At 34.0% G+C, this 24,024-nt stretch overlaps 1 protein-coding gene across 5 annotated transcripts; it reads left to right on the forward strand.

Moving 5' to 3' along the window:
* The first annotated feature begins 1,324 nt into the window (after positions 1-1,324).
* LOC122017532 (1,4-alpha-glucan-branching enzyme 1, chloroplastic/amyloplastic) lies at positions 1,325-23,810 on the forward strand. 5 transcript variants are annotated; one of them, XM_042575176.1, is made up of 23 exons: positions 1,325-1,561; positions 1,647-1,849; positions 3,305-3,381; positions 3,945-4,162; positions 4,472-4,570; positions 6,714-6,756; positions 9,432-9,491; positions 10,013-10,093; positions 13,019-13,135; positions 13,343-13,426; positions 14,748-14,869; positions 16,958-17,077; positions 17,767-17,896; positions 17,975-18,085; positions 18,413-18,541; positions 18,788-18,891; positions 19,266-19,410; positions 20,139-20,286; positions 20,407-20,507; positions 22,211-22,288; positions 22,972-23,127; positions 23,234-23,308; positions 23,386-23,810. In XM_042575176.1, exons 2-23 carry the CDS (start codon positions 1,702-1,704, stop codon positions 23,467-23,469), a joined length of 2,430 nt encoding a protein of 809 aa, XP_042431110.1. In that variant the 5' UTR covers positions 1,325-1,561; positions 1,647-1,701; the 3' UTR covers positions 23,470-23,810. The 5 variants fall into 5 exon arrangements, with proteins under 5 accessions (XP_042431110.1, XP_042431111.1, XP_042431108.1 ...); XM_042575177.1 differs by having other exon boundaries at positions 3,311-3,381; XM_042575174.1 differs by having other exon boundaries at positions 1,326-1,561; positions 3,245-3,381.
* Positions 23,811-24,024: the final 214 nt, after the last annotated feature.

The following is a 24,024-nucleotide window of genomic DNA, read 5'->3' on the forward strand; positions in this document are numbered from 1 at the left end:
GGGGGAACACATTACAGATGAATGAGGGATTTTGAAGGAGAAGAGTTTGAATTATTTAGAATTTTTCAAGAAACATAAAATCCGAAATGTATTGAATTTTTTTTTCTTATATGTCAAATAGCTTTAAACAAGCTTAGAAAGGAAGTTTAGGAGGCGTCAGCGGTGGAGTTGATTGGTGAAGACGGTGAAGGACGAACGAGAGAATTCGAAGGAGGGTAAGAAATATTTAGATTTTTTTCGAGAAGCACAAAATGCTAAATGTATGGGATTTTTTTCCCACCCATCCTGACCAGCCAACTGATTTAGGATTTAACATGAACTAGTCTATAAACTAATCAAAGTTGGTCAAATAGTAGATTGGGAATAGAAGACTAAATGTATAAGAGGATGAAGCGTCTTTTTAATAATAAATCAATATAGGACAACTCTTCGACGATTTGTTAAAACAAAGTGCACTTTGATTTTTTTTCTTAAAAGAACATCCCAAATTATTTGATTATTAAATTATCAAAATCAATACCTCTTTTATTATTATTATTTTTTTAAAAGTATCCTAATATATTATTTATTAAAAAATTATTCTGATATTATGGTGACAGCTACGATGCTCTTGAAGTTGTGACAAAGAATCGAAAATTTTTATTTGAGTTACACAATCATTAGCGAGAATCAAATCTATAGATAATATATGAATATTAGTATTAGCATGCTATCTCTTAGAGGATGAAAGAGACTAAATTCGATGATATTAATTATATAACAGTTTTAAAATGATTTTAATTATATTGAAATGCTTTTGATTAAATTTAAATATTTTTAATAAATCAGTAAAGATTTTTTATACAAAAATATTATTTTTGATAAATTAAATTAAAATATATAATTTATTTTAACATGTTATAATTATTGTTTATTATTATCATTGTTGTGTGGGATAAAAATAATAAAAATAATAAAATATTATTTTATTTTTTTAAAAAAAATATATTAAAATGATAATTAAGTGTGCTCTTTTTATCCTAAAATATCCCGATGCCACTTTCTTTGTTAAGCTTACTTTTCCTAAATTTATTTCAGCACAAATTTATCCAATTACTGGCCTTATGAATGGACAAGTTAGTTTCATATTAAAGAAGTTCTTTTACGTTTCAGAGGATAAATAAGTAAAAGGTGTCTAAAAATAAATAAAATGACAAAGAAAGGCAACGGCCTTTTGCACTGTTCCCTGGTGACGTGCCCAGAAGGAAAGGAAGCCGTTCATTACTCATCTCCTTTTCTCTTCTCGCACTCGATGACGTGGGTGGCGGATTCCCATCCCCGGCTCTGCGTTCTGTTGTCCTCGTGCCTTACGACGCGCGCGGTGGGCCCACTCGTTTCTATCTCTGGACTCGCTCTCTTGGCTTCTCGCCTCTCCGACCGATCCGGCCAACTTCACTCGCGTCTGCCGGCAGTGCGTCGAGATTCATTCGAGAGGAGGAAGACGACGTCGGACTTCTTCGCTTCTCTCCGCCCCGCTCGCGTCGTCGATCGATCGAACGAGGGCTCTCAGGTCTACTGCGCTGTATGTATCATTCCTCCTCACTCCATTGCTTTCGTATTCGGTTGCTCTCGTAGCGCGAGCTCATCTTTCTCCGACGAAACCTTAGTTCAGTGAAGAGGCGGCTGCGGCTTCGTTTTCGTTTTCGTTTCTTTTTGTTCGGGATGGCGTTCGTTCTGGCCGGGACGCGTTTCCCCACACTCCGCATCTCGCGGCTGTCTGCGGGATCCGGATTGGGGGGCCAGCGGAGGGGCAGCAGTGTCCGCCTCGATTGCGTCTGTAGGAAACCGACCATGAAGGCGCGGGCATCTGGTGAGATATTTGTTTGCCTTGTCGATCGATTCGTATCTTGGTGTGATTGTAGAGTTCCTTTTGTTTGATTCAGTTATTCTGGCTCTCATGACTCGGTTTCTCTTCTCTCCTTATGCGTTTTTCCTGTCTTTTTTCCTGGTTGTTTATTTACTTATTGGACTGTCGCTTGATCGCATTTCGCTAGTAACTGTTACCAATAGATGATCGCGAAAGAACTATGGAGGAGAGGCGAGATTTTTAAGTTAATTTATTCTTATATTGACGACGTAATCAGGCTACGTCTGTGACGAGTTTTGGCGTTTTAATTGGGTGAGATGTGACTTGGGTCGCCGTCATTTCTTTGAGAATGCTATGGGTTTGCAATCCGCTTCTCTCCCCTTTAATTGAGGTTTGTGTGTGGATGGACGATTCAAAGGATAATTTGCGAATTCATGATGTCAGAGTTACTTTTAGCTCTTGCAAAAGTGAAGAATAATAAAATTGTTCTGGCTCTCTGGGATACTGCATTTAATACCATACGATGCATATATTTCTTTTTCCCAGCTTGAACAGTCAAGATGTTAAACTGCAGAAGTTTCATTGGGGTCTTCGGGAGAGAGATTGCATATTAAGTTAGTTCAGGATCATTCTTTTTAGGCAGGATGTAGTGTTTGGCGATGATATTGACATGATAAAAATTACAAATATTCTCTAATTGGTTTTGTGGAAATAATATACTGTCTTACAAATTTTCAGTTTCTTGATGACTGATATGACACAAGTATGAGATGAGTTGCGTATCAAATTGAGTAGTCCTTTCCAATTGGTCATTCTTTATGCTGTTCATTACAATCTGAACATGAGATTTATGGACACTGTGTCTAATATTTGATGAAATGTTGGAATTAGCTGTCATTTTTTTTAAAATGGATGAAATGTTGTCCACTATGAGCTGAAAATGGGATTAATGAATAATGTGAATTCAATTCCCAAAGAACTTTTATCTTTTGCAATAAGTTGTGTATATTAGATGGAGCTGTGATATAATGCAATGGCCATATTTCTTGATAGTTAATGTGAGCTGCTAAAATAGATTATATAGGGGGCACCTTGAGTTTATAAGAACAGTTATGTGAAAGTTAAAAAACTCCACTTTTACTTTCTTTGATTACTTGCAGAATTATGCTTGAGAAATATAGGGTAGTATACAACTATAATGGTTTAAATTGTTAGCTGTACAATAAGTTAAACTCTTTTCTTACCTCGAATGTCATTCAATCTTTCTTTATCCCACTTTCTATGTCATGAAAGGTTCCTTTGTGTTGAAACAATAATTCTTTACTGTTAATCTGATGGGAAGATGATATTTTCTTTGACTATGGATATTAAATATACTTAAACAAAAAAGAATTACAGGTAGCTCTCATGATATTGACCTTGTATCTTCAACTGTTGTTGCAACGGGCAATGTGCTAGTTCCAGGTGCTGAAAATGATGATTTGTCTTCCACTGACACATCTTCAAACATAGAGACTATATCTAGTGGTCTACAGGTGATTAAACATAGCTATGGCTTATTTTCACTTGTATGTAGCATTGCAATGATTGTTTCACATGGCATAAGTATTACTCATGGCATTGGTAATGTAATCTTATGTTACACTCAAAATCTTCAGTTAATTAACATCAAAATATTTCATCAAGCTTATTCATCAGTTTCCCACTGGCCCACACACGGTGTTTTCATTTATCATCTCTATACCCCCCTTGTTGGATACCATCACTCAAATAGAGACACTTTGAGTGGATAGCAGATACCTGCGGTGTTCATGTGTCAAAGATTTTAGAAAGAGCCATGTCGGTCAATCTACACTCATGTTGATACACATAACCAAGTCTGGGCAATTTAGCTGATGGTTGCTCTGGAAAGTGTTGGCTGATTCCTTTTTCAGAATTATTAGTTCAATATGATTGTTTGCTTGACTTTGAACTCTTGAGGACATACATTACATGATTATCTGATTTACCAAATCATCATTTTAGAGTTGGAATTGGCAATCATCATTCTAAGGCATTTTGTGTGATTGTTAACTTGACATATATCTTTCCTTTTCAGTTTTTACCTGAAACAGCTGATCTTATAAGTGAGGAGAAGGTTGACCCTGAAGCAGAGCAGACAACAGTTGCTTCTCAAATCATTAGTGAAAAGACTAAAGAGGAAGGAAATGTTGAGGTTGAAGGAAAGCCAAGATCCATTCTTCCACCTGGTTCTGGTCAAAGGATCTATGAAATTGATCCAAAATTAAAAGGTTTCAGAGGACATCTTGATCACCGGTAGCCATATATCCCTTGTCTTCTTATTGATCTTTGGGCATTAGAATAATAGATGAAGACAACATTCTGATAATTACTATTATGTTTTTAGTTTTTTTACCATGTTAGAATAAATGATTTGAAGGATGCAACACTTCAGATGCTTCTTATTCATCCCAGTCAAACTGCCATACATGGTGTTCTTCGCAAAATTGTTTAGTGCTTGAAGAAATTGTTATTCTTCCTTTTTCTCTTTTCTATCTATGTTGTTGTTTATATCAAGAAATTAATTATAGGGAGTGATGTGCTATTTTTTTTCTCTTATTGCAGATATAGCGAGTACAAGAAAATGCGCGAGATTATTGACCAACATGAAGGTGGTCTCGATAAGTTTTCCCGTGGCTATGAAAAATTTGGCTTTCAACGCAGGTATTATCTTGGCACCTGATGAAAGCCATGGGTCATCATTCCTCATCTTGACTATTATTCTGTGGTTCTTAATTTTGACTTCCCATGTTGACTGTGAGATGTTCTTCTCATTTTATGATGAACTAATTGTTTCACTACCTTATTCTAATTGAGAATGTGATAAGCTTTGTGTGCTGTATCACCTTATGAGGTTAAGCCAAGTCGTAGGACATAGATATTGTATATCATTCACATTACAGTAAGACTTCTCAACAAATTGAAAATGGTCAGGTTGGTTGCTTTGAGTTTTATATGGAGGTTAAAATAATTATCATTACTGAACCCTGACCTGTTTAATGGGTTTTTTGAACAAGCTTGACCCTACTAAGGCACAACTCTGATCTCTAACCAAGTACTAACATAGGGGGTCCTTTTTGTACTAAACAAATAAAGTAAAATGTAACTTCAATTCAGAATGCTATGTTGATACTGGGTTTGGGATGACCCACTCACGTATAATTGACCTTTCTTGTCAATTAGATGCTTTAGTGACTCTAAGTTTTTCTTATAAGTTTCAATTGAGTATCCTTATTGTTTTTCATAGGTTTTCATCATAATTCCTTAGGCTTAGAAGGAACCAATTAAAATCTTCTTAAACATATGTATGTGCAAATTACGTTGCAACATAACCACAAGAACCCTGAATGTTTTTCTACCCTTGAATTTCCTATAATTTAACAACAATAAAATAGATTAAAATTTATTTAAATATATTTGAAGATATAGTAGAGGATCGAACCCAATGACATAGAATTATTCATGTAGCTGACTCATTTAGTAGGATAAAGACTTGATTGTTGTTGTTGTTGAATTTCCCATAGTTGGAGTACAAAGTTGACTGTACACATGGACTCAATGTTTTGTTCTACCTATCAACCCAAAATGCATATTAACATGCCCAATAAGCAACATGCCATCCTAAATGGGGTAATATGCCACCCTAAATGGCGTAATATGCCACCCTAAATGGCGTGGATACAGATCTAGAATTATCTTCTAGAGCTGCAACAAAATGACTCTTATGCACAAAAACTACATTTGGGAGTATTGCCTATCTATTATAGTGCTAAAGTGGCCTCCTAGCTTTGGTTGGCATTATCTAATCCTTGAAGGGATGCATGATTTGTATCAAAGTTTAATTTATATAATCAATAGAAATTTTGTCTTCTCAAGCGTATTGAATTAGAATGATGACGACAACAACCAAGCCTTATCCCACTAGGTGGGGTTGGCTTTAAAAGAACTTGAGTTCTGGAGATATAGCGGTCTTTGCCAAGACATTACAGTCGGATCCTTCAACGCGTTCCTTTCGGGGAACATCCTAGCATTGAGGATTAGAACGACATATGAATTTAAAATAATTGGGGATAATAAAAGAAGAGAAAAATTAAATAATTTGAGATAAGAAGATGACAAATGATTTAAAATCCTAATAAGGGTATATATCTTCTCTTATCAAATGCAATATAAATAACAAATATAAGGATTAATTGATTAGATTAATGATTTAATATCAACTTCATTATTAGTTTAATAAATCATATTGTTATCATTATTATTCAATATAATAATATTCTAGAAATATGAAATAATATTATATTATTAAACTAAATGGATATATTTTAAATTTTCATAGATAATAAATCTTATTTTATTAATAAAATATTTTAATAGATACTATCATATGTATCAATATAAAGTAATTGCAGCTCTAGGCAATGGCGCAATGGTTAGGCCCTCCAATGGATAACCAAGGGATCTAAAGTTTGAGTCTTAGCTATGGTGCACTGAAGCTGGTCTAAGAATGCTGGCCATTTGGATATGCCTCCATGACTACTTCCCGATTTACCCTGGTGACTGGTGAGAAACTTTCGTGGAGCCGGGCCGTCACCTCTAGGATTAATCGGTTCAAAGAGCTAGATCCTGGATTACTCCAAAAAAAATAAAAAATAAAGTAATTACATATTATTACATACTATCATATGTATTGCTTACTAAAAATGATTGTCCTTTAATATTCTGTGCTTGTTGTGTTGGTCAGAACTAGTTAAATACTTACTTATGATTCTTGTACCTGCCTGTTTTTTTTTTCTGTAATTTGCAGTGCTAATGGCATCACTTACCGGGAATGGGCTCCTGGAGCAAAGGTTGATCTTTTGTTTTGGCAATGTCTTTAAACTTTTGCAGTCTTGTAAGAGTCTATTGACAAATTTTTTGAACATGTTAGCTAAACCATACTTTCATTTTCCAGTTCTTGTTATAATTCTGTTTTGAACTCTGTCTATTTAATGATTGGTGTGTGGTTGAATGGAAAATCAAATTTGTATGTGTATGTCTTTTTTTGTCTAAGTGAACTGAAAGTTACTGGTATTCTGATTTGATGGAATGACAATGATTTTTCTATATAGAACTTTGTGTTAGATGTTGTGTTATTTTTTGGATTATCTACATTCTACAGAACATAATTCTTCAAAAAAAATTAAAATTGAGCATCAAAATGAAAACATGCCCTTATTATGAAATTATTGGAGAACCCATTGGTGGCTTAGCTGATGTGAACATTTGAGACCTTACTTGAGCCTGACTAAATATTTTTTTTTTCGAAAGTAAGCTAGTACCTACAACCTCTGTAGGTTTTAAACCTCAAGGACTTTCGACTAAAACTTGAAGTTTCGCTGATCGGCTTAAGTTTCTCAGGCATTTTGAATTCTAAATGTCTAATTAATTACTATTTCTTGGATACTTCCAACTGGTTGGATCTATTTCTGGCATGCATATTCTAACTTTTCATTTTTATTTTAGTTCTTAAATTATTTTCATCATATCATCTAAATTATTGTGCCAGTTTTGTTTATGCATTTTTATTCATTTTTGGGTCCTTTTGACCATTGTTCAAGCTCATATAACATTAACATGAGAGTTAAAAGTTTGAATAACTGATATGCGACTTGCTGTGCATCTTACTTCATGGCCAAAAGATCTTTTGCTTGATTATAATAACTACTGATTGTTAATTATTATAAGAAGTTAAATTAAGAAAGTTGATACATTGAACAAAGAAGGTAAATGATTCACTTAGTGACTATTGCTCAAGTTTATTTCTTTCTAATAGAGGAACTATCCTTGTAATTTAGAAGTGATAGGACTAATTCATGCTCCATGACATAAAATCTGAATTAAGATTAGATATGCATAATGATAAAATGACCTATGTATATTCTAATGGATTTGATTTTTAGGGTTTACCAGATTTGGCAGTATTTTGTGGGGGCAAAAGTCAAAAAGGCGCCCCTTTTTGATTGAATCATTAAAGGGGCGTCCTATGTTGATTTTTTATCAAAAAGGTGCTCCACCCCTGTAAAATGACACAACTGTCCTCTCATTATTATCGTGTCTCCCCTCTATATCGAGCGCATTATAGTAGCTACGAAACCGAAACTTCCACAGAATTGTAGCAGCTAGTAGTTGCTACACCACAACATGGATTTTTTTTTTTGACTAAAATTGTTCGGAGCCTCCAAAAAGGATTTAAACAATGTTTTTTAGCCTGAAATTGGGTTGTTACAAGTTCCACTTCGTAACCGGTTGTAGATCTTTCAACAAGCTTCGATTTGATATTATGCGTCCCTTGTTATGACTTCTCAAAGGGTTTAACATTCATGTTATAGCAACTACGATTTTGTAGCTGCTACAAGCTATAAATTGTAGCTGTGGCACTATAGCAGTTACGGTTTTGTAGTTGGTACAATGTAAATGTTAAACCCTAAATTTTGAAAGGTCATAACTTTTAACTCGGGTTGAACCACAGACACATAATATATTAAATCGAAGCTCGTTATCTACAACTAATTATGAGGCGGGACCCATAACGGCCATATTTCAAACTCAAAAAAACGTAGTTTAAATCCTTTTAGGAGGCTCCGAATAATTTTAGTCTTAATTTTTTTCCACGTTATAGTAGCTACAAAGAAATAGTTATTGCTACAATTGTGTGGCAAGACAGCTTAGTTGTAGTAGCTATGAAATTGTAGTTGCTACAATATGCCGATTTAGGCGGGAAAAAATAGGAGAGATAATAATGAGAATAAGTTGGTGGAGGGTAGTTGGGTAATTGTACATGGGGTTGGGTGTCCTTTTGATAAAAAAAATCAAAAATAGGGCGCCATCTTGATGATTCCAAAAAAAAGGGGCGTCCTTTTGACTTTTGTCCTTATTTTTTACAGATTTAGAGCACAATATGTAGCCAGTTGACAGGAAGTTCTTAAATGGCAGAATAGTTGGGAGATATGTGATATTGCTGTTGTTGTGTAATATAATTTTCTTTGATTCTTGAAATTGACTCTGCTGCTGTGTAGATTAATGAATTTCTGTTGCTAGATTTGAACAAAACGACTTGCATGTCAAAATTAAATTTATTAAATGTGCAAGTGTAGATTTCCTATGTGATATGTTACCATGTATCCCTTAATTATCTATATTACTTTTTTCCTTTTAAACGTGTATTTCTTAAATAAAGTCATCTTGGTGTGCTGTTTGGTTGTTGTGCCCCAATATATTGCTTGTTTAACATACCTGTTAAATAAGGACTTGGATATGGAAAGGTATGTATTAAGAGTGATTGATGCTTTGCCTACATTTTCGTAACTTCTACATATCTTGTTCTATTTATCTTTTTTGGTAGATAATAATATAGTAGGAGATTGAGGTTGATAGCGTAGGAAGATCCATATAGCCGGCCCCACTTAGTGGGATAAAGGCTTGATTGTTGTTATTGTGTGTATCTTGTTCTTTTAGAAAAGTAAATTTTTGGTTTTGGTTTCAGTGGGCAACACTCATAGGTGACTTCAATAATTGGAACCCCCAAGCAGATGTCATGACCAAGGTGAGGTCATGTTTCCAGAGATTTTTTTAGTTTTTTTTTTTTAACTTTTTTATCGTATTTTGTTTTTTTAAAATTAAATGCTCTTTCCTTGAATGTCCTAAAACTTTTGTTTTGATACCATGCAATCTTTTCTTCTGTTTACATATGATGATGCATTGTTTGAACTGTTATGTGGTTTTTAAATCATTGACAACATAATGTAACCTATAGTGTGAACTCGTTATACATATTCTTGAAATACTGAGGTTAGTCAAACCTCTATAAAACTGGCAATAGGTTGTTGTGTTAGTGTCTTTAGCATCCCACTCTGTTGAAGCCTTGAGAACAAACACTTTGAGAGTCTTTCCCATGCTTTTGATTATTTAAATAATTATTTATTAGCAATTACATATATAGTCTATATAATCTGGTTTCTGTTGGACTTTCCTGCAGAATAGTATAATACACTTTAGGATTTTCCTCGCATATGTGAAGTTTGTAATTGTTTCTTCTGCTAACTTTTACTGAATAATTATGCTCAGAATGAATTTGGCGTTTGGGAGGTCTTTCTACCTAACAATGCAGATGGCTCTCCACCTATTCCACATGCCTCACGGGTAAAGGTATGCTCTTTTGATAACTTCATTGATTTTTTCATTAATATAGGGTCGACACATTAGATTGCTATGAGAATCAATGGTCTATGCATGACCATATTTTTTTGGTATATTACTAAGGTATGATAACTAGTTAAGATGCTTGTGGTATTTTTGCAAATTTTTGCTCTTAAAATTTAATTTAATTGACATTCACATTGCTATTGGTTTACATTTTGATGGATCTATGTGAAATTGGATTAGGGGATTAAAATTTATTTGAAATTGATCTATGTGATATTAAAATTGTACCTTCCTATTGAAAATCAAAATTTTAGCCTGAAATGATATTTAAATGTTGATCTAAACTATGGTTGTAAGCAAGGTTTAAAATTCGACTCGTGCCGAGGTTTCAGTCCTGGACCGGAACGATACGATTTCGGTACCGTATCGTACTGTGCCGATATAGTTTCGGTATTTTTTAAATATAAAATATATTAATTAAAAAATAAAATATTTAACATAAACATTTAAAAAATAAACAATATAAAAAATAATTTTTTAAAAAAGGAAAAGATATGAAAATAGATAAATAAATAAATACAAATTTTATTATAATTTTTAAATTAAAATAAATGTAATATAAAATTAATTAGATAATTTTATTAGGGTTTAATAAAACCTCTTTAGATTATCTCCATCGAGTTAATTAAAATAATTAACCTAAGTTTAATTAAAAAAAATCCGAAATTCGACTCTACTTGCGTGCTAGCTCGACTTCGGCGCTGTCGCGGGTTGCGCAAGCCATGGCAGTGAGGATCACGTGACTCCTCTGGTGCGACCACGGTGGTCGTGTGACCCCTATACAGCGGCCGCAGGGTCGCACGACGCCTCCCCAACGACAGCAGAAGGGTTATGCGACCTCTCCGTTACTGTTGTGGGGTCGAGCAACCCCTCTGCTACGGTCACGGGGTCACGCAACATGTCGCAGTTGTTGTGGGTTCGGTGCCGGGGTTGTGCTGGTGCCGGTCGTCGGGCGGAACGAGATGTTTCGCCTGTTTCGACCGTCTCGGCTCGTCACTTTAAACCATGGTTGTAAGCATTGGTTGACATTGATTGGTATGGCGAAGTGTATTATTCCATCCACTGATCGATGTCAATATAGTGTCGATGTGGGTAAATTTCACTTTGTTTCACTTTCTAACACAATTTCCAATGGTATTGGTCGAGAAAGGACTTGCCTTTCTAATGGTACAAGTAAGGTTTAAAATTTCAACTCGTACCGAGGTTTCGGTCCTGGACCGGAACGATACGATTTCGGTACCATATCGTGCCATGCCGATATAATTTCGGTATTCTTTAAATATAAAATATATTAATTAAAAAATAAAATATTTAACATAAATATTAAAAAATAAACAATATAAAAGTAACCTTAAAAAAAGGAAAAGACATGAAAATAGATAAATAAATAAATAAAAATTTTATTATAATTTTTAAATTAAAATAAATGAAATATAAAATTAATTAGATAATTTTATTAGGGTTTAATAAAACCTCTTTAGATTATCTCCATCATAACTAGGAGTTGATTAAAATAATTAATCTAAGTTTAATTAAAAAAATCCGAAATCCAACACCACTCGCGAGCTCACAGGATTTCGACGTTGTCGCGGGGTTGCGCGACCTCTAAGCCATGACCACAAGGATCGTGTGACTCCTTCGGCACGACTGCGGTGGTCATGCGACCCTTTTGTAGCGGCCGCAGGGTCGCACAACGCCTCTGCGGCCGCAGCAGAAGGGCTATGCGACCCCTCCGCTGCTGTTGCAGGGTTGAGAGACCCCTCCGCTGTGGCCATGGGGTCGCGTAACACGTCGCAGTCGTTGCGGGTCTAGGTTGTGCCGGTGCCGGTTGCCAAGCGGAACGAGATGTTTCGCCCGTTTCGACCGTCTCAGCATGACACTTTAAACCAAGGGTACAAGACACCAAGGGTTTTTTCCTATTTCACATCCTTTAATTCTGTTTGTCTAATTCCATTTGTCCTTCATATAAAGGAGATGAAACATTGTAAAAAGGGAGGGGAACTACCAATTGAAATACTAATAATAACAAAGAGGAGTTATATTGGAGCGAGACAAATTATGACCATCTAAGATGAAACAATGTAAAAAGAGAGGGACGGGGAAGTAATTGCAACACTGATAACAAAAAACAGTAGGGCATCATTTAATTTGGGTCTTCAAATATAATGGTGTTAATCTCAACAAAAAGCTACAAGAAAAGAAAATGCTCTCATTGAATGGACAACACTCATTTTGGTATTAGTAAGGTATAATCAATTATGTTTGTTTGTTTGTTTGATTGTTTAACTTGTTTTAAAAAATTTATTCCGTTGAATTTTTAACTGGTCAAGAAGCACATTATAGGATGAAAACTCATTTCATTTCAGTTGATTTCTACACACTTTGAAGCATATCAATGCATGCTGAATGTTGTCACAATATGGTACTGAGTCTGTTGTTCTATCTAGAGATTGAAACTCAATGACTTAAAAAAATTATAATCCTTGATTTAAACCATCACTTTTGTTTTAATAAAAAATTAAGATGCCATGGTTTGGAGAATCATGCTTCTTATACTGCTTGGACTTCACTAGTAAAACTAAAAGCACAATACAGACATTATTGAAAGGACGCCCTGGAATGAGACCGTGTGATCTGAGAGAGTACATAATATTAACGACAGTTTTAGTATTGGTGTGAAAGTGCTTAACATACCACTCTTGCTTTTAGATGTTTGCCGACACACACATATTTTAAATTCTTTAATGAAGATATGTACTCTGAAATATGTTAAAGACACTTGAACATTATGAAAATAGTTTCCATATTATGTGGCACTTAATTAATATAATGACTTTTTTGCTAATTAAATGTTAACATTCATGATAGATACGCATGGATACGCCCTCGGGCATCAAGGATTCGATTCCTGCTTGGATCAAGTTTTCTGTACAGGCCCCAAATGAAATTCCTTATAATGGAATATACTATGATCCACCTGATGAGGTATGGACTACTATTTTCCACTTTTGTGGCAATTGGCAAGTTACAGGCATGCTTATTCCTTTTTTACGCTTATTCACATTATTGTTTTGTCTCCCTTGTTTCTATCTCAAAAAAATGCATAAAGGCTCTTGTGAACATTGCTTGAATTATTTCAAAAGTTCATTAAGAGATCTATTTATTTTTCCATAACCTTCGATATGTGTGCAGGAAAAATATGTATTCGAGCATCCTCAACCAAATGCCCCAAAGTCCTTGCGTATTTATGAATCACATGTTGGAATGAGTAGTCCGGTATGAATAATCTTGCTAATGTTTTGTTTCATAATTTATTTTACTTTATATTTTTGTGTAATCCTTATTCTATAGTTCCTCTTAATTGTATAAATTGTCAAGTGTTATTCAACTACTACAATGCCATAACTCGTATTTGATATTTGCAGGATGATTATATACCTTCATTAAGGTTTAAAATTTTGAGTTGTGTCGGAGTTTCGGTTTATGACTAGAATGATATGATTTTAGTACCATATCATGTAATGGCGATACGATTTCAATACTTTTTAAATATAAAATATATTAATTAAAATATTTTTATTAATATTTGATCGTTGTAGATGTTTATTATCGAGTTAGAGATGTTGAATGTTGAGTTTAAGTCATGAAATGTTTGATTCTTATTGAGTAAAAGTCCATTTAGATTAACTGAAGTTCATCAAATAGACTTAAGCTATATTTAATTCACATTTATTTTGATCAATTTAAAATTAAATCTAATTTTATATAAAAAAAATTTAATTTATTAGTAGTAATATATTTTATAAATTTAGAAATTATATTTTATTTATTTATTTTTATCTTTCTTAATAATTTGTTTCCTTAAAAAGCTTTTTCCCTTTATGCTTTCTCATGGATGGATAAAAAAGGGGAAAGGATAATCATCTTCAAAGAGGTTAAGAGGTTTTGTTTTCCCTCAATTTACCTTAAAAGGTTTTTTTTCTTTGTTTATTTTGATGGAGGAAAAAACATAATGAATGAAAAAGAAAAAAAATGGATAAAGGAGAAAAAAATTAAGAAGGGAAAATTTAATAGGGAAAAAAACCTTATTAAAAAATAAAAAAATCAAACCCTAAAATTATATATATATATATATATATATATATATATATATATATATTGTGACATCTGCCACGAGTGTAGTGATCTTGCGAAGGCAGTCGCGGTGGTTGCGGGCCTTGCGGCACCCTGTGCACCCTTGCGGAGGCCACCAAGAGGTCGCAACGACCTCATGATCACGGTGTTGGTGCCGGTCATGCGCAAAATATACCATTCTGCCCATGCTGACCGACACGACAAGTAATTTAAATCATTGACCTTCATGGTGCATAATTGAGATCCTTGTGCCAATACAAACTGAGAAATTTAATTAGATGGAGCATCAAAGCTTGTGCGCATAGTGATGTTTTTTTTTTTGTTTTATTTGGATTATCAAGTGGCATTCTTTCTTAAGTAAGAATTGTATCTGTAATGTGAAATTCCAGCTATCAATTGTTGTTGCTTTGATTTATATATCAAGAAATTGGTGCTATTGTCACTAATATGTAGGCATGTGCAGGAGCCCAAGATTAACACATATGTTAACTTTAGGGACAATGTGTTGCCACGAATCAAAAGGCTTGGTTATAATGCTGTTCAGATAATGGCCATTCAAGAGCACTCATATTATGCAAGCTTTGGGTAATATTTTTGTACATTGATGCTTATTGTTGCACTTTTCCTTTATGTTGTTATTCTATTATGTATCATGGTTGAGAAATGCCGAATGCTTTGTGAATTACATTGATTTCCATTAGATTATGTGAATGCATTTACCATTTTGATTTTTGTCTAAGTTTGAGTTGTTTGGCGACGATTATCAATTTTTCTTGTATGAGGCTTAGGGACAGGGAGATACCTTAGTGTTGAATGAGGATTATCTTGATGTAGATATTTAAGGACGTCCATGCTTTTCTTCTATGAGAATTAGTAACAGACATAAGATTTCCAGTGCTAGCATTTTAGTAAAAATGTAGTCATTGGTGATTTATTGTCAAGTTTGAAAAAAAACACACATATTCAAGATGATTTTAGCTTTCCAGCTTGCTAGATGGTATAAGCACACTATCTGCCTTGCTTTATCATTACCGTATCTCATGGACATTCTAATCTCAAGTTGTAAGTCATGAATTATTTTGTAGTTATGTTGGTATAAATGCATTACAAGGTAGAACTCGCTAGAGTTTAGCTAATGCAACCAGGGAACCATATTGGCATCAAAAAGGCAATGATTAAAGAAATAAACCAACAACTGTCAGATTCGGCTCAAAAGGTACCTCCACTTAACAACTATTCTACTTTCCCACTCAACAAAATAAGCAAACACATCAACATTAAAAAGATAATGTTTGATTCTACTAAAAAGGTGCCTCTGCTTTATAATTATTCCACCTTCCCACTTGACATTCTCTTGGTCGAAGAAAATATCGTAGTTAATAATTTAATTTTATTTATAGTTGTCTAAGTTAATTTTTATAATTAGTTTGTTTTTTAAAAAAAGTTATTTAGTTTTTCTAGAAAAGTCAGTTAGGTTTTATTAGAAAAATTAGGATTTTGTTAGGAAAGTTTGTTAATTTATAAAGAATAGGTCGTGTCATCAAACTATAAAAGGGGTTAGGATCCCATGTAATAGATAAGTTCTGACTTGATACAATTTGCAATTTCCTTTTCTCTGAGGTCAGAATTGGTAACTTTCCTCTATGTGAGGATAATATCCTTATTTGCTTTGTTGTGCTGCATCATTAGCATGCCAAAGTGTCACCATTATTCTTACTGATTGTTGCTTCTGGTGACCAGTGTGTCAGCAAAAATATTAAACTATGGCATTGATATTTGTGTATGCATATGTATCATTTCATATTCCAAAGGAATTTGAGAGGCTGACATTATGTATTTGATATATTTTTTCTGATAATCCTAAACAAAGGAATAGAAATACTAAAAGGGCATTCGGTGCACGAAGCTCCCGTTAATGCGGGGTCCCGGGGAACGGTCGGACCACATTGGGTCAATTGTACGCAACTTTACCCTACATTTTGCAAGAGGTCGTTTTCACGACTCAAACCCATGACCTTAAGGTCACATGGCAACAACTTGAACTTTGCGCCAGGTTTGCTCCCCTTCTGAATACAAACACTAGCAAATTGGAATTTAAGATGAAAAATTGGAAGTAGTTTATAGTTACTTAGTTTTCCTCTTTTCAGGTCCTCAGGCATTCAGTGAAGTCTGAACTCACATTCATGTTTACATTGAATTTTTTTTGACATGTTTGATGAAGATATTTCATTATATCCATGTCTACTACCCTATGAATCAGCCTCTTTATAAAGTCCGTAGCATAAAGCCTTTATTGAGTGAGGAGTGCTGTAATTTTCTCTCTTAGTTGACTTTGATGCACTTTATACTACATTCATGAAGCTTCATCTTGATATGGGTTTTTTTAATTTAGAAATAAAGAAGTTTGTCTGCTCGACTCTTGGTAAAGGTTTTCTTGAATAAACAAATTTTGAAATAGCCATAAGTTGGTGTATATTGAAACTGTCTTCATTAAAAGCAATAATATTAATAGAAATACTCTGGTTTCTTCAGATGTCATCCTGCATAATGCTGAATTCTTGAATTATTCATTGCATAGTTTTTGTTTGATTCACAAAAAGTATGCTGTGGAAGGATATACTGTGCTGACTGTTTTTTTTCCTTTCCTTTTAACAACCAGTCATTGGATTGCAGGTATCATGTTACTAACTTTTTTGCACCTAGTAGCCGATTTGGAACCCCAGATGAGTTGAAGTCTTTGATTGATAGAGCTCATGAGCTAGGTCTTATTGTTCTTATGGATATTGTTCACAGGTGACTCTTGTTTTCTCTTGGAAGGATGAATTGTGATATAACAAAATGTTTTATGAAAAATCATTCTTTTTGGCACATTCAGTATAGTTGTTGGTTGATATTCACAGCCTGCATAATCTGTAACTTAAATATGCACACTCTGCATCATAGGCAACATTCATGTGCTGTTACATTCATTTATTTTGTTTTCCATCCATTAAGTTCTTACTTTCTTCTTTACTTGTTTACAGAAATTGTCATTTGAACTTCTAGAATACCTTGTAGTGTGTTAGTCAATTTAATATATGGTGAAAAATATTAGTTGTTCATTTGGTCCCTTGAAGTAGCTTTTTGTATACTACAAATTGATGTTTTTTTAGTTTCATCTGATCCTAGCTCTTTGATCATAGGATGAGAATGAACTTCGCCCTGTTCATCTATTTTTGTTATCGTTTTACTTTTCTATTTGTTATTTTGTGCCAAGATGTAACATACATCCTTGTGACTATGACATCATCTATCTAAACGGAAAGGATGATTTTGGTACTAGTGCACACACATACATACATAAATCTGAATGTATGCGCATTTTTCTTTTTTTCTCAAAAAATAAATGTTTGAATGTTAATAATATTCTTAGGTATTTTGCCAGATAGTTTATGAAATATACTATACTATTTTCTTCTAAGCATCTTCGATCTCATATCCAGCCATGCATCCAACAATGTACTTGATGGGCTTAATCAGTTCGATGGTACTGATTCACATTATTTCCATTCTGGCTCACTGGGCTATCATTGGATTTGGGATTCCCGTCTTTTCAACTATGGAAATTGGGAAGTGAGGAAACTTTTTTTCTTTTCCATACTTCTTTATCATTGAATTAAAACATTTCATCTTCTTATCTTCGTTTTCTAGGTTTTAAGATTTCTCTTATCCAATGCAAGATGGTGGTTGGAGGAATACAAGTTTGATGGGTTTAGATTTGATGGTGTAACCTCAATGATGTACACTCACCATGGACTTGCGGTTAGATGATACTCTGCTTACTATCAATAATAGTTCAGGGTTTTCCATTTGAAATGCAACTTCTTTCTTATGTATTGTCATTATGGTTAGAATTTCACATGTCCCTGCTTCAGAGGTAGTGGTAGCCACATGTTCAAGCTACTGAATTTATTATAAGAATGTAATATTTTGTACACTCATCTGAGGAAAAGCTCTATTTTGGTGTTCTCTGATATTTTATGATATTGAATGTATATTTTATAAATAAAAATTTTGAATTATTTTGACATGTCAACAAATCTATTGTATTGATTTTTGCTATTCCCTTGTATTTCTGCTCAATAACAGGTGGGATTTACTGGAAACTTAAATGAATACTTTGGATATGCTACTGATGTGAATGCAATGGTCTACCTGATGTTGGTAAATGATATGATCCATGGACTTTTCCCAAAGGCTGTTACTATTGGAGAAGATGTAAGTGTATGGTTTGGTATGAATGAATTTAATCAGGAAACAGTATGAAACTTATTAGCTATATTATTGTAAAACAGATATTTTGAAATCAGCAAAGGATTTTACTTGAGTTGTCTTGTAGATTTTACAAATCATATGCAATCTGATATTAAAGCAGTTACATTTTTAAGTGTTTTGGTAGTAGCTATTACTGATTTCTTTCATTTTTGATAGTTTTTGATCAAGTGTTTTAATTAACTCAAATAGGTTAGTGGAATGCCTACTTTCTGCATACCTGTACAAGATGGTGGTGTAGGATTTGATTATCGTCTTCATATGGCTATTCCAGATAAATGGATTGAATTTATGAAGTAAGCTTTTTGAAACTTGTGATATTTTCTCTACAAGTTTTGATTTCAGATACTACCTTTCATTCTTTTGATGAATATGTTTTCTTTGTCTTCATTATTTCATGTCTTGCTCTATTCTATTGATAAGTTATTTGGCATCATCATGTTACAAGTCTTCGAAAGTAGCTTATTTTATAGTAGAAAGTAGCTTAAAAGTTAAGATGATTCGCATCCCTACTTGTTTCCTTCCACAAATGTATCTTTCAAAGGAAACACATACTTGGTATGGAACATGTTTCCTGATGACTGATCTAGGAAATTTAAGCGCCCATGATGATTTATTTTATAATTACAAAGATTTTAAATGTAGTCCTTACATGCTTTTGATTCATCAGGTTAAAGGATGAAGACTGGAAGATAGGGAACATTGTTGACACTCTCACTAACAGGAGGTGGCTAGAGAAATGTGTGGCTTATGCTGAAAGCCACGACCAAGCTCTTGTTGGTGATAAGACACTTGCATTCTGGCTAATGGACAAGGTTCTTATGAATCTCTCATCAGGGTTTTTTTTCCCTTGTCTAATATTAAATTAATTTATTATATAAACTTTGAGGTTTGTCATGTTTTGTGTAGTTGTTTGCTTAAGTGAATCTAATTTGTCTATAAATTTACCGGCATTGGGCTACTACACCTGATTTATAAGAATTAATGATAGAGGTTCAAGTATAAAACACTTTAATAATTTATTGTAGCAAAAGGTTATTACGCTCATCTCTCATGGTCTGTCCCTAGGTTATGTGAAAGTAGGTAAATCACGAGGTCGGCTTATAGCTAACTTCCAAGTTGGCTAGGGGTTGCGTAAGAATTATGACAGCAAGTAATGCATGACTTCATATTATCGCATATTAAAATAAAAGTAATCTGACTGTAGTAGTTAGGCCCTTCAAGTGGTTAACCAGGCATCTAAGAGTCGAATCCTAGTTGCAGTGCACATTTCAACACATTTGTTAAGAAATATGACAGTGAGTAATGCATGGCTTCATATTATCGCATATTAAAATAAAAATAGAGATTCTCATCTTGATTTTGATGTTTTGTGACTACAAAGACATCCATGTTTTGATTTTTGTTTGTGTCAAAGGAATCCTCATTCTGATGCTGCTCTGGCATTGACTAGGATGTTCTACAGTGGATTTATCTTTGTTGGGTGGAAAAAAGAAGTATATGATTCTTGATTTTACACTAATTTTCTTGCCACTTGATGTAGGATATGTATGACTTTATGGCACTGGATAGGCCATCAACGCCAAGGATTGATCGTGGAATAGCTCTACACAAAATGATTAGACTACTCACAATGAGTTTAGGTGGTGAAGGATATCTGAACTTCATGGGAAATGAGTTTGGGCATCCTGGTATATGCTACTTTACTCTAAGTATTCTAAGCTTGAATTGTTGGAAATTCATTTTGCATTAATCATAGACTTCAGAACACTTATTGATAGAATCCTTTATTTTAATCCTTCCATTTGCAGAATGGATTGATTTTCCTAGAGGTGATCAACATCTTCCAAATGGGGTGATAGTGCCAGGGAACAATAATAGTTTTGACAAATGTCGTCGTATGTTTGATCTAGTAAGTTTGTATAAGTAAATTCTATTTTTTGATGATTGTACTTTTCCTGAAATATACATGGTGTGATAGTATTGCATTTTACTATGAGATGACACCTGAAAGTGTACTAAAATTGACTAAAAAAAAGTGAAGTAAAAATAAAAGCAGAGCTCATCTTCATAAAGGGATAATTAATATCAGGTTGGTTTGCTCAGAATTGGAAATGCTCCATTTGCTAAATCATTCACTTTTTTCCCTATGAAATTTCATTCATACACAAAATCAGCATCTTTCCACATCTATTAAATATGTCTTTCCACTGTCATTGATTAGGTCCAAGTATGTGCTGGAAGTGTCAACTTTTGCATTTCTAGGCCAAATTCTTCTTTTTCTGATAATTTTGTAGCTTATGTGAGAGGCTAATAATAATCTAGTGTGTTCAAGGAAATCAAAAGAACATGCCAAGTGAACTATGCATGTTACTCCTTGATGTAAAGAAGTTTTCCTTAATCCTGTGAAAGTTGGAGAAGAGACATTATTGTATTGCTACTATACAATACATAAGTTTATATGGACTCCTGATAAAATCTGACTACCAATTTGTGACTAACCTAATTAGATCAATAACCTTATAAGAACTTCTCTCAAGGAATATAAATAATATTTGTTCAACATAACTAGGAACCTCTCATAAGAAAAAGATAAACTAGATATGAGAATACAGAAAGGAAAGCATAATACTCACATACAGGTTCGCATAACTTAGGAGTTAATGGAGCTTGCAACCAACATTCCCATTGAGCTCATATAAGCAAAGATCTAGAAACATTCATGAACAAAATGATCGAAGAGGACACCTGGAAGAGAGGCTTCATTACCTGTGAGCAAAGGAGCGGATCTGCTGAAGAAGATGGTAGCTGAACGTTGTGGTTTATTATTGCGGAAGATGGGCAGTGTCACCTCTTGATTTGTAATACTTGCTTCAGTTGTTCCCACCTTGATTGAAGGTGGTGAGATTGAGCAAAGAAGCCTAAGTGGAGAGCTTGGGAAGCACAGAGAGGCAGCTCATATAGGGTGCTTGTGCCCAACGGGTGTTGACATGGGCAATCCCTTGTGTTCATCAACTCAAGGCTATTGTGTGACTTCTCATCTAGGATTCATGTGATGAACGATGGTATTATGTGACTTCTTGTTAGATGTTGCCTTTGTGTGACTTACAGGATAGTTTTTTTATACCAATGTGCAGGAGAGCAGCATGCAGAAGGGGGGCTTCTGCAAAGATTAATTTCTGTCATAAAGGAAAGACAGAGGAGGAGGAGAATTTAAAAAATAGGAGGCGGCTTCTTGTCCTCCTGAGTGGAAAACCTCATTTGGAAAACCCTAACCTTAGAAAAGGGGTTTTAGATATCATGAAGAGTCTAGGGGAAAATAGCATATTGCATGATACCCTAAATCTAGAACTACTGATATGCAGCAAAACTGACTACACCAATAACTCAATTAAATCTAAGATCTCTAACAATATCTATGTATACACCAATAACTTGTTACCATTAATGAAGATTTTATAGATATGGATTCTTAGGGTTGGTTTCTTGTGTGTGGTCAAGGATGTGTAGATGGTGCTTACTTATATCTAATTTCACTTTACTGTCAAACTACTCATTCAGGTTATCCTGTCATTTTCGTACAAATACTTAGCAACCATCTTTTCATGATGTCAGGGTGATGCAGATTATCTCAGGTATCGTGGAATGCAAGAATTTGATCAAGCAATGCAACATCTTGAGGAGGAATATGAGGTACGTACTATTCTGCTCAGCAGCATAGCAAGTTTAAGATATTGTTTGGGTAACAATTACATAAAATCATGTCTACTTATTTTCTTTTTTAAATAATCAAGGACACAACCTTTCTAAGTTTGTGCTACTTAAAATGCAAAAATGTTGCAAATAGCACAAGGACTCAGGCTACTAAGATCTTATCAAGATAAAGCAGTGTATATTTCCAGAAGGTGATTGGCAAAATAAGGGAGCAATAATTCTAGATACATATTTCTTTGGTATATAAAATCGAAAAACATTATAAAAAACTTATGCACTGCTGGCAGTGACTACATTCTCAATTATTGTGTTTCTTTCTTGTCTCGAACTTTGTGAAAAGTTTCTGTTTTCTGTTTTTTTTTCAAGAATATAAAATTTGAAAATTGAAAAGAAATAATAAAAAGAAATTTATCATTAGCTTTTTTGGTGCCTTTGAATTTATTAGGGATGAATGGTGTCAAAAAGTTATGATAGATATTTTTCTTTTCAGTTTGCAGATGATTTTTTATGGAAAATAAAACTGAAATAGAAAATTTACATGGACCAAATGTTCCATGATTAAGCATTGTTTAACCAGCAAATTGTTGCATAGGATCTTTCTCTTCATTGTGTTGCAAGGTCTTTTACATGGGGATGTTGGTTGATTTGGATGTATTTTGCAGTTCATGACATCAGAGCACCAATATATTTCGCGAAAAAATGAGGGAGATAAGATGCTTATCTTTGAACGAGGAGACTTGGTATTTGTTTTCAATTTTCATTGGGCCAATAGCTATTTTGACTACCGCATTGGTTGCTTAAAACCTGGAAAATACAAGGTAACTATACTTGGAAGTCTTGAACTTTTGCTCATATCGAGACTGGTGCAAGTGTTTTCTTCCTTCCATTCAATGTGACATGACTGTTGATATACGTTCTTTTCAGGTAGTTTTGGATTCTGATGATAAGCTATTTGGTGGATTCAACAGAATTGATCATACAGCAGAATACTTTACTAATGTAAGACTTCACCTATCTGATATCTTTTAGATTCTAATATCTTAGAAATAACCTTCACTATCTTTGTGAATATTCAGGAAGGTACTTATGACAACAGGCGTTGCTCGCTCTCAGTATATGCACCAAGTAGAACTGCAGTTGTTTATGCTCTTGCCGACTGATGGAAGAGTGCCATGAAATGCTATTACTTCCCTAAGACTAAAATTTGCTTCAGTTATAAAGACCATACTGGCAATGGGGAAAAGGCAGTGCAACCTATCCTTCGTTATTTGCATCTCCTTTTACAGCTAAAAGGGCATGCTATGTTTGATGATATAGAATCCATCCGTATCCATGCATATCCTCTGTGTTCTCAATGGTCATCATAGCTAGTTGCTTGTATTGGCATTCATTTTAGACTTTTCTCCTTTATTGCATGTAAAAAAGAACCACTAAACTAAAACGAGTACAAGATTTTAGCGATTATCATTAGTATGAATACTTGCCATATCCCCTTTAACTACATACCACTCCACTTCTTTTTCCCCCTTTTTAAATCCAGTGCTTTTACAAATTACAGGCATTAAGACTTTCAAATATTATTCACAAGTCACCATATTTCCATTTACGATGCCAATTTTGTTGTGATATTTGGAAATCGTAGTTATCAACAAAAAAAAAAAAAAAAAGAGAAAGCGAGGCATTTTACACCAATACAAGCTCCTTTTATTTTATAG

This window comes from Zingiber officinale, chromosome 8B (genome assembly GCF_018446385.1).
Source record: "Zingiber officinale cultivar Zhangliang chromosome 8B, Zo_v1.1, whole genome shotgun sequence".
In the NCBI taxonomy this organism is placed as follows: Eukaryota; Viridiplantae; Streptophyta; class Magnoliopsida; order Zingiberales; family Zingiberaceae; genus Zingiber; species Zingiber officinale.

What these genes read in the sequence shown, in the direction of transcription:
- LOC122017532 (XM_042575174.1), top strand. Translation starts at nt 1,702, where the DNA reads ATGGCGTTCGTTCTGGCCGGGACGCGTTTCCCCACACTCCGCATCTCG. An exon ending in CATGAAGGCGCGGGCATCTG is followed by an intron (nt 1,850 to 3,244) that starts GTGAGATATTTG and finishes AAAGAATTACAG; the next exon opens with GTAGCTCTCATGATATTGAC. An exon ending in CATTCTGGCTAATGGACAAG is followed by an intron (nt 19,411 to 20,138) that starts GTTCTTATGAAT and finishes CACTTGATGTAG; the next exon opens with GATATGTATGACTTTATGGC.